The sequence below is a fragment of the Polyodon spathula genome, chromosome 23, assembly GCF_017654505.1.
Source record: "Polyodon spathula isolate WHYD16114869_AA chromosome 23, ASM1765450v1, whole genome shotgun sequence".
Classification (NCBI taxonomy): domain Eukaryota; kingdom Metazoa; phylum Chordata; class Actinopteri; order Acipenseriformes; family Polyodontidae; genus Polyodon; species Polyodon spathula.
The window spans coordinates 27490884-27507646 of NC_054556.1; the positions used below are offsets into that span (position 1 = coordinate 27490884).

The 16763-nt window shown below is 43.3% G+C and overlaps 1 protein-coding gene across 1 annotated transcript; it reads right to left on the minus strand.

Annotated features, from left to right (window-relative positions):
* Positions 1 to 609: 609 nt before the first annotated feature.
* Positions 610 to 6860, minus strand: LOC121297779 (growth/differentiation factor 5-like). Its single transcript, XM_041224276.1, has 2 exons — positions 5644 to 6860; positions 610 to 2417 (listed from the first exon to the last, which is right to left on the minus strand). Exons 1-2 carry the CDS (start codon positions 6413 to 6415, stop codon positions 1549 to 1551), a joined length of 1641 nt encoding a protein of 546 aa, XP_041080210.1. The 5' UTR covers positions 6416 to 6860; the 3' UTR covers positions 610 to 1548.
* Positions 6861 to 16763: the final 9903 nt, after the last annotated feature.

A 16763-nucleotide genomic window follows, 5' to 3' on the forward strand; every position in this document is an offset into this window, starting at 1 on the left:
AGAGATCACAAAGTCAGGCTGTAAAAAGCAGCAGTGTGATTGGACGTCGTTTTTTTTTCGCACGGCGGAGAATACAACTTGGAAAGCAACCAAAATACTTCATAGAAGGACGTACGTTTCTCCTGATCGTAACTTTGTGAGTCCTCCTTAGCCACAGTAACTCAGTTATTACAGGCTTGGGGCAGGAGCCTCATCTCTGTTTTTATGTGTTTTTTTACATGCACATGCAGAACAGTGAAGGAGTTAAGAACATTTCCTTCAAAAAGCCCCACAGCTCAATTGCAGGAGCTGAAGTTCTGGAGCACAACAGAGTACATTGTGCATGTGATCAGTGCTTAAACAGTTTGAAAAGAAAACAGTGATTTTGATGTTAAAAATACAGTGTCTTTCAAAGTATTTACCTTCATACTTTGATGCAGTATTAGGGACCTCTAAACATAATGTATTTTTATTTTTAATTTGATACCTTTTTGCTGTGTGATAATATAGAATGGCTCTTAGAGTAAAGGCTAGCATTCAGCGGATATGAAATGGTGACATTACACTACCCTTTGAATCATGTTTTTAGTTTAATATGGATACCTGGAGGCTCATCCAGTAAATGATGGTCTACATTTTATCCAGCATTAAAATATCGATTCATTTAATTCCAACAAGTATAAATACATAGACACTGAATTCCGAAGTTTACATCTTCTAAAATATATAAATATATATTGTATTAACAATGTTCTAGAATATTGATATTGACGGTGTTTCCACATAACAGCGTGGCAATGGTTATCTTTCTCACTGACATACAATGGATATGCGTGTCATAGCAATTCAACCACAGATCTGTATCGACTCCCACGTTTGTACCCGAGGATGCCCTGTGGATAGAAATGGATGGGCTGCTGGCCATTTCAAACCACATCAGACTTCTGGAGCCTTTAGAAGCCAGTGGTTTAGATTCGATTAGAGGATGGATCCAACAATTACACGGGTGCTATTACAAACGTGGGTAAGAAGTTGTTACATTTGTGGTTTATTATTACATTGCAGACTGCAGTGCCTGACCACCTCCCAGCATCACAGATCTGTCAACTCCACTGCAGGACAATCATCTGTGCTTAAACAGCAACGCATGCATGGAGTGCTTTATATGAAGACTGATAAAGTCAGTCTAAACTAAAAATTGTCATTTTGATTCAGTAATACTGATACACATAATAGCCAGGGTTTATATCATTTGAAGTACCTGGGACTCCTACAATAATACTATGCATTTCAGAAGGGTGTCTGAAAGCTACAATGCAAACAACATATTCCAGTTACATTTCATGATTGGCCAAGGAAGTGCATTTGCTACGCCTTTCTTTTCTTTTTTAGAAATGCCCTCAACTTAGGAAGCGTTCTGGTTTCCTGTAAGCATGGACGACTCAAAGAAGGCTGTCCCTTCACCAGACAATTTGCATTTCAATGCCCTGACGAAGAAGACAACTAGGCAAACTATTCTTCACACAAATCCATCCAGTCAGTAACCATACAGCACAACAAGAAGTATTGCTACCTACACCCACACGACTCCACCACCATGTCATCATATTGCTTGTACACCACATTGTTTGCGGAGTCTATGTACAGAATACTGATGGGACTCAGTCTGGTGGGGACACAGCAGGTGGGAGGGGTGGAGTCAGGGTCCATAGAGTTCATTAGAGTTTGAATGATGGCATGGTTTGTAGGTTCTAAGTGTGATCGGAGTGGGAAATCGCAAACCCCCTCGCAGTGATGAGCTTCATACTCTAGTGGGGCAATGATCCAGTCATCCCAGCCCATGTCCTTAAAGTTCACGTGAAGGGGCTTCTTGTTGCACCTGGGCTTGGGGATCTTCATCTGCCTTTTCACCTGGCGAGAGGAGAGAGGGGCTCTTCTCTTCCTTCTCTGGTTAAATAAGTACTCATACACAGTTTTGTCGTCCTGGCCGGACCTGGCCTTGATCTCATTGAAGAACAGGTCTCGTTTCTTGGTCCTACCAAAGACCAGAAAGAAGGCCTTCTCCTTGGCCGGGCGGCCGATCCTGTTGAATCCCAGGACCCTGAGGTTCTCTGGCCTCCCCCTTTCCGAAGCCTCCAGCTCGAAGCACAGCTGCACCGAGTTCTTGAAGTTCTTGAAAAGCTTCCAGATGTCAAACACTTCCCACTGGGGCGCTTCGAGAACGTCAATCACGCGGGAGTCGAGGAGCACCGAGGCCTGGCTGCTGGTCTGACAGGAGGATAACCGGAGGGTGTAAAGGCTCCCGGCGGAATGAGCTTTCCTGGGATCCGACAGCCTCTTCCGAAGGATACGCAGCTCAGCTCCAAGCAAGCCGTCCTTCTCCAGAGCGCTGATGTCAAACAAGTACTTTTGCTTTCTGATAGGAGGCCCGTGCTCATCTGTGACAGAGAAAATAAATACAAGAAAACGTAAGACTGTGTATCAAGCAATAGGTACGCTGTTTATTGTTTAGAAATGCTTAAAAAACGTTTTCGTTTTCGACTTGTTTACACTGCGTGTTCGTCGTGTGTTTGTATTTGTTGGGTCGTGTTAGGTGCCCCATATTGTAGTGGTGTCCTTTGATTAGATGATAATTATAATTTTATCTGAAAGAAAATATTAGCAACAAATAAACATTCACTGACCCCCACCCCATTTGAATTTAAATAAAAGAATTCTGACCGATTTATTAGTAATTGAATTTTATTTTAAATTAAAAAAAACCCTACAAATTAATTAAAATTAATTAATAATACACTGAGCCAGACAGAACCTTGTAATAATACACTGAGCCAGGCAGAACCATGTAATAATACACTGAGCCTGACAGAACCATGTAATAATACACTGAGCCAGGCAGAACCATGTAATAATACACTGAGCTGGACAGAACCATGTAATAAAACACTGAGCCAGGCAGAACCATGTAATAATACACTGAGCCAGGCAGAACCATGTAATAATACACTGAGCCAGACAGAACCATGTAATAATACACTGAGCCAGGCAGAACCATGTAATAATACACTGAGCCAGACAGAACCATGTAATAATACACTGAGCCAGGCAGAACCATGTAATAATACACTGAGCCAGACAGAACCATGTAATAATACACTGAGCCAGACAGAACCATGTAATAAGACACTGAGCCTGACAGAACCATGTAATAATACACTGAGCCTGACAGAACCATGTAATAAGACACTGAGCCTGACAGAACCATGTAATAATACACTGAGCCAGACAGAACCATGTAATAATACACTGAGCCTGACAGAACCATGTGATAATACACTGAGCCAGGCAGAACCATGTAATAATACACTGAGACGGACAGAACCATGTAATAATACACTGAGCCAGACAGAACCATGTAATAATACACTGAGCTGGACAGAACCATGTAATAAAACACTGAGCCAGACAGAACCATGTAAGAATACATTTCAGATGTTTATTTAATTTGAAAGCTCTGTCACTAAATGATAGCACCCCCAGGCAGCTGAATGATACTGAACATTGGGTGCTGTGTGTGACTCTGGAACTGGGCAGCAATGAGACAGGCTGTGTGTGACTCTGGAACTGGGCAGCAGTGAGACAGGTTGTGTGTGACTCTGGAACTGGGCAGCAATGAGACAGGTTGTGTGTGACTCTGGAACTGGGCAGCAATGAGACAGGTTGTGTGTGACTCTGGAACTGGGCAGCAATGAGACAGGTTGTGTGTGACTCTGGAACTGGGCAGCAATGAGACAGGCTGTGTATCACCTTCTCTATTCTGGCCCCTGTACCCAACCTGTCATTCCAGATGAAGACGTATTAGTTAGAGTGGAGTATTCCTGCTGCACTCGCGTTAAAGAGGGCATGTGGAGCAAATGAATCGACACCTATGGACCTCCAGCCAGAGCCAGCAATCTTAGAGCAGAGCTATACGCTTGGCAGGAGAAAATAACTGCAATAAAATGACAAGAATACAAACACTGGCCAGCTGCAAAAGAATCTGCGAGCTCTGAACTCTCCTAGCATGTGTGATTAGAAACAATAGGAAATCTTGGAACGAGCGTTAGAACATCAGTATCCTCATTGATGCATTTGCAGGCCATTGTACAATCTAGCTAATCCATGTTTCATCTCTTTTGTGGTCATTATAGACCCTGTTTGCTAAAATCATAATATTCAGAGTTTCAAAGCATACATGTAGGTCAGTGGACTGATAGATAAAGTGTGGATCCTAAAATTAAATAGTGTACAATACAATACATTTCTAGCAGGCTTGAATGTTCCAGCTGAGTTAAGAACTTAAGAATATAAGAAAGTTAACCAATGAGAGGAGGCCATTCAGCCCATCTTGTTTGTTTGGTTGTTAGTATCTTATTGATCCCAGAATCTCATCAAGCAGCTTCTTGAAGGATCCCAGGGTGTCAGCTTCAACAACATTACTGGGGAGTTGATTCTACACCCTCACAATTCTCTGTGTAAAAAAGTGCCTCCTATTTTCTGTTCTGAATGCGAATTTATCTAATACCCCTGGTCCTTGTTTCTTTTTTCAGGCTGAAAAAGTCCCTTGGGTCGACATTGTCAATACCTTTTAGAATTGTGAATGCTTGGATCAGATCGCCGCGTAGTCCTTTTTGTTCAAGACTGAACAGATTCAATTATTTTAGCCTGTCTGCATCTGACATGCTTTTTAAACCCGGAATAATTCTGATCGTTTTTCTTTGCACTCTTTCGAGAGCAGCAATATCATTTTTGTTGCGAGGCGACCAGAACTGAACACAGTATTCTGGATGATTTAAATTCAACACTTTTCACAATATATCCTAGCATCTTGTTGGCATTTTTTATAGCTTCTCTATCATTATGTGCAAAAAAAAAAAGCTGTCAAGCCGGTAACCACTGCAGAAATGTTTAATCATAAACGTGCAAGGAAATAAACACAAACCGCGTGCAAGAAATTATAGACACATTTTAGTTTGTATAAAATAATAAACAATAGAAAATAATAGGGTTTATTATTATTATGGTAACGTTTATGTACAGTATTTAAAATAAATACTAGAATTTCTTCCATGAGATTTATATTTAATTAATTATATTTTGCTATGTTTTAAAATGTTTTTATTATTATTATTATTATTATTATTATTATTATTATTATTATTAGTTGTAAAATGTTATAAATGTACATGCACATACCATCTCATTGTAAGGTCTCGTTACGATGTTAATAGTGATGACTTATGTTTATTTTATCCAAGAGATCCGAATCGAGCTTTGTATTACCATAGCGCGTTATTCTACCAGGGTCAATACAAACCGAAATATGATTACATTTTCTAATTCAAAAAATATATAAATAAATAAATATACATTATGAAACTAACAATGGCATATTACGTCTATACAGTAAAGCATTCAGGTGCATGCATGCTTCATTATCTCATATACAAGAGGCAGGGTCACTGGTAAAGCATTCATCACAATGAATGTGCAGAGCATTGTACACCTGTAAAACAAATAATAATAATAATAATAATAATAATAATAATAATAATAATAATAATAATAATAATAATAATAATAATGAATACTGTACCGCGCACACAAACGCACAAAAGAACCTACCTTGTCCTTTGTCCACGAAGCTGGTGATGGTGTTAGCCAGTCCAGCCTCGTGCTGCACACTGCTGTTGAGCCCCGTCGTCTCTGCTGCAGACAGAGTCCTATACAGTGAAAGCATGTAGTCATGAGGTGTAACTAGCGGGTGCTTGGAGAAGTCCTTATTAGCCTGTCCAGTAGTAGCTTTGGACTTCCTTTGCGCAAGCGGGGCAGCTGCCTTTCGGCTAACAGTTTTGTGACCCCCAGATCTTGACGCCTCGGTCTCGGTTTTAGCAGCCTCACCGACCCTACTGCCCAGGGAAGGTATCCTGGCTTCTTGGGTGCCAACGTGTGGGTTTGCAGTTCTTACTGAGGCGCTCCCGGTCCTCGCCGCCGCTCCGGGCACCCAAGAACGCGCGGCTTCTTTTCTTCCCAGGTCCATCGCAACTCCGGCGTGCCCGGTCCCGATTACACCATGTCCAGCTGTAGACGACAAGACCCTGGCTGCTGCCTTGTTTGTCTCGCCCCGAATCAAAGGGGCTCCCGTTCTGATTTGAGTGATCCTCGACCCGTTTGACGGTGTCCGGCTCCCCATGACATGGCCCCCAATCATAGGCGTCTCGGGACCCCTTGCTCGAGACTGCAGGGTGCCTTCTTTCCTCGCGCTTTTGCTCGCCTCTTGTCTGCCGTCAGGGCTACTGTGCGCGGTCCCAGTATGGCTCACTACCACTGGGGCTAGACCCAGATAGAGCAGAGTCCAGCACCCGAGTAACAGAGGGAGACGTTTCAATACTTTCATCCTCTGAGCTTCCTTTGAATCCGAGCAAGAGAACAATCTCCAGAGGCTGCTGCAGTTTGGAATAAGAACACATCAACAAATTTGCAAAACCACAGCTTCAAACCCCAGTGAAGTTTTCTTTGGACTGTCAAACTTTCCAAATCGTTGTTCTCAGCTCCACAGTTCAGTCCCATAGTGAAACGTATATCACTTGTACAGTCCACCGGTTCCCAGTAAAGAGATCAGTGCCGAACCTCTTTTTTCATGTGCATTGAAAGGAGAAACTTGACTTTCCCTTTTCTCCTGCAATTCTGCGTCGTATCTTGAAGGACACTTCTTTAAATCCCAGTTTTCCAAGAGGGAAGAATGGCGTAATGCTGCCTCTGTGTAAAAAAAAAAAAAAAAAGGTTTTGAATCTATTCCAGTGAAAATACTTCACACACAGAGCGCTGCAGGTGCTCAGAAACCTTACAAACCTGAACTCAGGAATTGGAAATTGAATTCCGACAAAACAACACTTTAATTACTCTCTGATGTCATGCTGTCCAAACTCATTTAAGTGCAATATATTTATTTTAAAATCTTCTTTACTTTCCACTGTTGTGAGTCATGCACCATAGGAAACAAGTCACAAGGACCAATTCCTTGAATTACGTCATTTAAAGAAGCCGTTTTACTTTACTTATTACTTTATTGATTTTTACAAATAAAAGTTTCACACGTGTCTTTTAGACCTCCTTTAAATGACGGATAGTGCAAGAAACCCGTTCCAGAGCAGATACCACTAGCATGTGTACTAATTCAACCTGGCTATTATTATTATTATTATTATTATTATTATTATTATTATTATTATTATTATTATTATTATTATTATTATTATTTCGTTTAATCGCATTATCATCTATAACTGTTAAATACTCGATAGCGCTATATTATTTAAAAATAAACTTGATACAAAGTTTAGACTTTCAGTGTCTCAATCGCATTATAATAAAGCGCTGTGTCTCTTAATGGCGTTCGGATTCCGTTTTTCGATCTATTCCATCTGAAATGATGTACTGCACAGCCTATTGTAGTTTGCATAGTATATCACACGCAATATACACATTTCTTCACCATGAAATAAAAGTGAAGCATATTAACAATTTGAACATGAATGAACAACCTTACTGGACCATATGGTTCTATTTGGAACCCACTGTACAGAACCCTTCAGGGCTCCCTGTGTATAAGAATGGCTCTCATAGAACCCCAATGAAATAGGGTTCCTGAGCAAGCCCAAAGATTCTCTTTAGAACTGCTTCTAAGACTGATGCAGCCATGCAAGCTTAAACGCATGGTCCAAAAACGGTCATTGAATGCATACTGTGATCAGCATGGGGTAAGTGGGGTAGACGTCTACATTGCAATGCGATACAAGGGTGCCCATAAAGGCTGCTTTGTATCAAGATTTCAAACGGTGGTCAAGTTTGTCCTCGATTGCAGCTTGGGCTCAAGATGGCTTCTGACTTGCCAACAACCCAGAAGCGAATGCCTTGGGCCGGTGGTGCTCAACTCTGGCCCTAGAGATCTATTCCGGTCCTGGTCTTTATTCCAACCAGGTCTTAAATGAGTTCATTGACTCTTAGCAGCTTCAATTAACTACCTTAGAACATGCTTGGAGTAAAAACCTGGACTGGATTCGATCTCGAGGGCCAGAGTTGAGTACCACTGCCTTGGACCCATCCTCTATGGTTGCAGACACACAGACGCACACATCCGTCAGACAGTCAGCAGACAGCTTTGAGAAGCTGCAGACGATATAAGTGACAATTAGAAACGTGCATGTATGATGCCTGTTGCCACCATGCAGGATCCGGTACATGTGCTGCTGACAGCTGAGTGGAATTTTGAATAGCCCGTGGTTAATACGGGCTAGGCTGGGAGAGTTCATTATCTCTGTTTGGTTAAGTTCCCAGAGGTGAACCCCCAGTGCATGGATTTACAGTGCTATTAAGTCTCCTACTCTAACTCTGGTCATAAATATAACAGAATGAACTCATTACATCTGCCAGAAATTACTGTTAAAAAACTGACAGGTTTCACCAGGTTTCCTGCAGCCCTATGTAAAGCTACGTAACTGTGTTGAGTTTGCTGTCATTTCTTTCAGCTATAAGTCTTAATGTAATCATTGCATGGGCTTTGGAAATTCCTTGAGTGGGCCCCCGATCCAAACCAGTGAGTGCTGGCCGGTGTGCCAGTGCACTGCAGTTCAACCAGGAGTGTGCTACTGTAGCAAGACCCATTCTACACAGGAAGTAGTATATTTTGCATAAAGTCAGTTTCTCCACTCCCACTTCTTTTTGTTTTTTCAATAATTACATCTTATCCATGGTTTCAATATTCCTTTTTTATTCTCCTCAGTTTTCTGTTAGTCTTTTTTTTACTATAAACCCTTTCTCTAGTTTCCTAACTTGACAATGCAGTGCCCGTCCTGTCCGGTAAACTTCAAACAGCTCCCTTCAGAGGGCAATTTGTGAGTGGGGTGCTCATTGAATCAGATCTCTTCTGAATTGTCTGCTGGGCTGTGCCTGCATGGAGAGCACTTTAGAAACTGCAATTCTGAGAGCGGGGAGCTGAGCTTTCTTAGCCTCAATAACTTCACCAGGGAGTCTCTGTCAGCTGCTGCTCTGAATCCACGCTGATGTAAGATATGCAGACAGACAGAGCTGTACTTACATAATGAGCCACCAGTTCCCAAAACTTTTCTAAAGGGAAACCCTGGTTTGTCACTGCAGTGCAGAGCACCAGAAACTGGAACATCCCGTGGGATCTCAATGCTGGCTTTGCTGGAAGGACCTCTTTGCCAGGACACTGGGCTTTGGAGTCAGCGGTTAGGGTTAGAGTTAGGGTTCGGTTGGAGTGAGGGGTTATGGTTAGGGTTTGGTTGGAGTGAGGGGTTATGGTTAGGGTTGGTTAGGGTGAGGGAGTGAGGAGTTATGGTTAGGGTTCGGTTGGAGTGAGGGGTTATGGTTAGGGTTCGGTTGGAGTGAGGGGTTATGGTTAGGGTTCGGTTGGAGTGAGGGGTTATGGTTAGGGTTTGGTTGGAGTGAGGGGTTATGGTTAGGGTTAGGGTTTGGTTGGAGTGAGGGGTTATGGTTAGGGTTTGGTTGGAGTGAGGGGTTATGGTTATGGTTATGGTTTGGTTGGAGTGAGGGGTTATGGTTGGTTAGGGTTTGGTTGGAGTGAGGGTTATGGTTAGGGTTTGGTTGGAGTGAGGGGTTATTGTTAGGGTTAGGGTTTGGTTGGGGTTATGGTTAGGGTTCGGTTGGAGTGAGGGGTTATGGTTAGGGTTTGGTTGGAGTGAGGGGTTATGGTTATGGTTAGGGTTTGGTTGGAGTGAGGGGTTATGGTTAGGGTTTGGTTGGAGTGAGGGGTTAGGGTTAGGGTTTGGTTGGAGTGAGGGGTTATGGTTATGGTTAGGGTTAGTGTTTGGTTGGAGTGAGGAGTTATGGTTATGGTTAGGGTTAGGGTTTGGTTGGAGTGAGGGGTTATGGTTAGGGTTAGGATTAGTGTTCGGTTGGAGTGAGGAGTTATGGTTAGGGTTTGGTTGCAGTGAGGGGTTATGGTTATGGTTAGGGTTTGGTTGGAGTGAGGGGTTATGGTTATGGTTAGGGTTTGGTTGGAGTGAGGGGTTATGGTTATGGTTAGGGTTATCGTTAGGCTGGAATGAGGGGTAATGGCTTCGATTAGGGTTAGGGTTTGGCTGGAGTGAGGTGTTATGGTTATGGTTAGGGTTATCGTTAGGCTGGAATGAGGGGTAATGGCTTCGATTAGGGTTAGGGTTTGGTTGGAGTGAGGGGTTATGGTTATGGTTAGGGTTATCGTTAGGCTGGAATGAGGGGTAATGGCTTCGATTAGGGTTAGGGTTTGGCTGGAGTGAGGTGTTATGGTTATGGTTAGGGTTATCGTTAGGCTGGAATGAGGGGTAATGGCTTCGATTAGGGTTAGGGTTTGGCTGGAGTGAGGGGTTATGGTTATGGTTAGGGTTATCGTTAGGCTGGAATGAGGGGTTATGGTTATGGTTAGGGGTTGGTTGGAGTGAGGGGTTATGGTTATGGTTAGGGTTATCGTTAGGCTGGAATGAGAGGTAATAGCTTCGATTATGGTTAGGGTTTGGCTGGAGTGAGGGGTAGCTGCACCAATCCCAGACAATTATTTGCTTTGCACGAGAGATATATGTTATTTAGCTGCACAGTGGCACTGCAATGGGTAAAGATTTAATGATGTTATCCATATGGATTGCTTGCTATCTATTATATATCTATAACAGATACTCATATAAACCAATAGCAAGTGTCGCTGATACAAAAAATAGCAGAGAACAAACAGCCCTGTCTTATCAGACACCTCTCCAGCTCCTTGCATTTAGAAGACAGCAGTAAACGAATGCCAGGTATCAGATTTTTTGAATGTGGGAGAGATCCTGCTTCTGAATGAAATGAGTCCTCTGAAGAAAGTGTTAAACTAAACCCTTCTTGTTTGTTTTTATCAGCACAGATCATTAGGCAGAAATCTAAAACACATTCCACAGCGAATGCTTTTCCAAAAAAAAATAAACAAATAAATAAAATTTAAACCCCTGAAACTGTACATGCGTTTTCTCTTTTGTCCAAAAAAAAAAAGAAATTAAAATTGAATGCATGCCATTAATCATTCCTGGCACCCTCAATTTTATTTTGGAAATCTCTAACTGGCAATTGAACGAGCAACACATTTCATTTGGAATGCTGCCCTGCCATTGTCTAGATATTTAATATTGGAAGGTTGATGCCTCCATGCTCTCTTCACGTTTAGTGGTTATCAGGTATTTTGGTTCTTTGTAAAACCCATTTCCCGTGGTGTATGCTTGTATACAGTCCTGGGGAAGACATGCAGGAGGTAATGGAATCCGCAAAGCAGACAGAGAGTCAGGAGTGTGGCATCTGCCCCACGCAGCAATGAATACCCATTGGGTACCACTTCAGAAACGCTCGAGGAACTGAGGAAAGGGTGCAAGTGAACATGACAGATACAGCCCCCTGAGATCATTGCATTCTGCTCTTGTGGAGAGGCAGAACCCAACAGGTTGTGGTTTACTTCATACTGTACTGGCAAACTGGTTTCACTTTGAACATTGCCATGTTGGAATACTGTTCAGAGAATGTCTTCTTGTCTGGCACAGATAGATCAGGAACACTCAAGGTCAGCTGTTAGGCCAAGTTATTCCAGAAAGAAACCAAGGAGCCATTTAATGAAATGAGCCACTGTTATTGACAGGATAGCAGGATTTGGAATCCCATTGAAGGTGAAGAGTAAAGAGATTCCCCTTGTCATCTTGAAGAAGGTGAATTAAACCTGATGAATTGAAATGTGTTTTGCACTAATTTCACACCCTTTCCCAAATTCAGAGTCTATTGCCACATTGACTGAACCGTTAACACAGTCATGAATATTGGACTTGTGCGGTTCATTTAAAGATCGTGTTTCAATAAGTTTATCAATAACATTTATCAAGCATGTCACACATATTAACAAAACCCATTAAAATAGACTCGCAGTAAGCCTGGAACACAGTTTTCCTTTTCATGAAGCAAATGAATAAATATCTGCTGTGCGGCTAAACACTGACACAGAAATAAAGAGCATGTTCATTGCTTAGGCACGTCTTCATTTGTGCACCAGTGACCCCTACAGGCTCCTTTCTGAATAACTTTTCTCTCGAAGTTGGGCTCATTACTATGTCTTATTGTTTCTGTAATGTGTTGACTCACAAGTTTCCATTGTGTAAAAATGCATGTATACCACCTGATGTTACTGATTATTATTATTATTATTATTATTATTATTATTATTATTATTATTCATTTGACTATCCTTATAAAAGTTTACCATGGAACATTTGCCTGTATTGTTTACTGTCCTTCCCATAGTTTACCACAGTTTACCATGGTTTGTCATGTATTTTTACTGTCCTTACCACAGTTTACCACAGTTTACCATGGTTTGTCATGTATTTTTACTGTCCTTACCACAGTTTACCATGGTTTGTCATGTATTTTTACTGTCCTTACCACAGTTTACCACAGTTTACCATGGTTTGTCATGTATTTTTACTGTCCTTACCACAGTTTACCATGGTTTGTCATGTATTTTAGCATGCTTTCTCACACCTCTCGGGGCTTCACTGCGTGTTCACTGTGCTTTATTACACTCTGATATGCTTTAAGTGTTGAAAGCATTTATAAAGGTAGTCTTCTTATTCCAAGAGCACACACCAGAAGTGCTCCATCGCAGACAAAGTATCCCATCTGTCCTGCACCCCGAGACTGTTACTTGAGGGAGCCCTGAAGAGAAAGTGTTCCGAATGTGTGGCTGCAAGGGCTTGCGTGACTTCACAGTGTTCATGAGACACAGCTAAAGGGGTTTGATAGTCAGCAAGCGAACCACAACACAGCAAATGCAAAAGATTCAATCAGGACTTTAAAATGGCTAGAAAAAGCAGCTTTCACTGGGCTTGACCTTCCTTATAATCCCTTTTCTAACGTTGCAGTTTTATATATATATAATTGTCCCTGAATTTAATTAGAGCTCTTGCTGTGGTTTAGAATGATGTGGTGTCACGTTTCACGAGTAAAAAGTGCATTTTGTTTCATTTTTCTTTTTTTAGGCACGCTGCATGTATAGCCTGGCACAGCCTCCTATTATTGCTCGGTGTATGTACATAGATGTATTTATATGTGTGCATGTCTGGCAAGCTTGGAAACCACGCAGTTGAAGCTTTTAAAATGTGCAGAGTGGGCCAGAAAAACACTGATGAGCGCAGGAGCTACATGGTGAAGCATCGCATTTATCACGTTATGTGCGTGTGATCTTGTCACTTCAGCCTGCGTCCCTTTGGCTTGATTAATTCAGTAAGCGTTCCTGGACATACATTGACTGCCTTCATCTGTAAAAAGCCATGTGCGCTGGATCCAGTTTTAGACTGGGCTTGCATTCCGCTCACAATCAGGACGGGCCTTTTAACCCGATCCAGGATTCCAACCCTGTCCTTTGGCTTCATTTATAGCAACAGTATTATTTAAAAACATTTAAAAAAAGCAAACCCAGCAGCCCGTGAGCCCCTCTTTCGTCCGCCGCCCTCAGATTCACGGTGTGTATTTTACGTGCTTGTGGGTTCCTGTGCAGCCACGGCCCATTCATTGATGGAAATATCATTTTTCTGCTATGAATATTGCTTAATGTTCTGTTGGATTCCACCTGTTTTTTTTCCATCTTCTTCTATACTGAAACCAAACATCAAACCGCAGATCGGTACACAAAATAATATTGACTTTAATTTATAAAGTGCAATCATTGCTTTCCTCGGGCTGTGTAAATAATTCTGGGGTCCTGAAACACGCAGACCTTCACTGTTCCAAAGAGCAGCATCACCCTGTACGTATTCCCTGGTGTGAGCACCTGGTCCTGGAGCTCAGGAACTCGCAGGGACTGTGAGTAGCAGCAGAGCTAGCCCTGTGCTGGCTCAGTTCTGAATGCATGACTTTGAAATTACTGAGTGAACGGCCTGTGTTTGGGTTTATTTTTGCGAGGGATGTATTTTCTATTGAGCTTTGCCAGGTACAATATTTTTTAGGAAACGTACAGGTATTAACTATTAGCTTGAAGATGAGAAAATAAACCAAATGTGCTGAGAACTGGTGTAGCCGGACAAAAATACAATTGAGAGCGACCTCATCAGTGAAACGCATGAATGAAACTGAAGACCTACTAATAATTACTACCACACCAATGTGTCAAGGCGCAACTAATCCATCCCCCTTGCATTTTTTTCTCTCTCTCTTTTTCAGCTTTATGACCATTTCTTTCTTTCAGTCCAAAAAATAACTGTGGTCTTCCCTATAGATGAAACAGGAGCCCCACAGTGAACTTACAAACATACGATGGAAAATCCAGCAGTGACCACCACTGGTTAATCCCGTCCGAGCTGGTACTTTTACTGGTTTTCAACTGGTCATGCTGGTTCCAGAGACTGGGATAGTCGATTTAGCAAGTGGGTTTACTATGTAACATTGGAAAGTCAAATCCCTGCTTGAATTCCTGAGAACCTGTGCCTTCTATAGTAGGTATCCAGTAAGAAAGCAATCAGCTTGGTCTGTTTTAATGATCTTAACAGTGACTGATCTAAACATCGCTGCTCTTTAACTGTGTGTTAACCTTGCTGGGGTTTCCTCCAGGAGTGCTTTACAGACCCACTTATTAACACATAGAAATGCAGTGAAATGCTTAACCACAGCACAGAGGAACCCCTGACAGGAGCGGACGGTGACTGATTAACCACAGCACAGAGGAACTCCTGACAGGAGCGGACAGTGACTGATTAACCACAGCACAGAGGAACCCCTGACAGGAGCGGACAGTGACTGATTAACCACAGCACAGAGGAACCCCTGACAGGAGCGGACAGTGACTGATTAACCACAGCACAGAGGAACCCCTGACAGGAGCGGACAGTGACTGATTAACCACAGCACAGAGGAACCCCTGACAGGAGCGGACGGTGACTGATTAACCACAGCACAGAGGAACCCCTGACAGGAGCGGACGGTGACTGATTAACCACAGCACAGAGGAACCCCTGACAGGAGCGGACGGTGACTGATTAACCACAGCACAGAGGAACCCCTGACAGGAGCGGACGGTGACTGATTAACCACAGCACAGAGGAACCCCTGACAGGAGCGGACGGTGACTGATTAACCACAGCACAGAGGAACCCCTGACAGGAGCGGACGGTGACTGATTAACCACAGCACAGAGGAACCCCTGACAGGAGCGGACGGTGACTGATTAACCACAGCACAGAGGAACCCCTGACAGGAGCGGACGGTGACTGATTAACCACAGCACAGAGGAACTCCTGACAGGAGCGGACGGTGACTGATTAACCACAGCACAGAGGAACCCCTGACAGGAGCGGACGGTGACTGATTAACCACAGCACAGAGGAACCCCTGACAGGAGCGGACGGTGACTGATTAACCACAGCACAGAGGAACCCCTGACAGGAGCGGACGGTGACTGATTAACCACAGCACAGAGGAACCCCTGACAGGAGCGGACGGTGACTGATTAACCACAGCACAGAGGAACCCCTGACAGGAGCGGACGGTGACTGATTAACCACAGCACAGAGGAACCCCTGACAGGAGCGGGCGGTGACTGATTAACCACAGCACAGAGGAACCCCTGACAGGAGCGGACGGTGACTGATTAACCACAGCACAGAGGAACCCCTGACAGGAGCGGACGGTGACTGATTAACCACAGCACAGAGGAACCCCTGACAGGAGCGGACGGTGACTGATTAACCACAGCACAGAGGAACCCCTGACAGGAGCGGACAGTGACTGATTAACCACAGCACAGAGGAACCCCTGACAGGAGCGGGCGGTGACTGATTAACCACAGCACAGAGGAACCCCTGACAGGAGCGGGCGGTGACTGATTAACCACAGCACAGAGGAACCCCTGACAGGAGCGGACAGTGACTGATTAACCACAGCACAGAGGGACCCCTGACAGGAGCGGACAGTGACTGATTAACCACAGCACAGAGGAACCCCATGACCCAGCCTTTTTTGTGTAGTGGTTAAGATGCTCCCTTGAGGTGTGCGTGGTCACCCGTTCATATGGATCGATAGATAGATAGATAGATAGATAGATAGATAGATAGACAGACAGACAGACAGGCAGGCAGGCAGGCAGGCAGGCAGGAAGGCAGATAGATAAATAGATAGATAGATCGATAGATAGATAGACAGACAGACACGGGCAGGCAGGCAGGCAGGCAGATAGATAGATAGATAGATAGATAGATAGATAGATAGATAGATAGATAGATAGATAGATAGATAGATAGATAGATAGATAGACTGATTTGATAACCCAAGCTGGTATGCAATGTTGTATACAAGTGAAATATTTGAAGGATGTAAAAAGCTGCCCGTTTTGACTCTAATGACTACAGCGTGAGCTGGCAGGGACGGAGAGGTTAGGGCAGATTCAGTTACTAATGAGAATTGTATCCGCGCACCACTTCGGAGTTTTGCGAAAAAATGATGTCATTGTTTTTCAGCTGAGATCTGTGACGTTTTAATTGTAATCAAATATGTTGGATTCTCTTTCAGACAAAAAAAGGGGAGCCTGCAGCGAACAAACGTTACACTGGTAATTTAAAAATAATGGCAGAGCAGCTCGCCCCTGTCATTAAGGCATGGCTAGTACACGGAGCTGTCAATCTTGACAGAAAACAGGAGCGGGGCTGTGACACTGCTAACTACCTCCA

Excerpts from the sequence above, each read along its gene's own strand:
- LOC121297779 (XM_041224276.1), bottom strand. The coding sequence starts at position 6,415 with ATGAAAGTATTGAAACGTCTCCCTCTGTTACTCGGGTGCTGGACTCTG. Across the intron at positions 2,418-5,643 it reads CTTCGTGGACAAAGGACAAG|ATGAGCACGGGCCTCCTATC; the intron begins GTAGGTTCTTTT and ends TCTCTGTCACAG.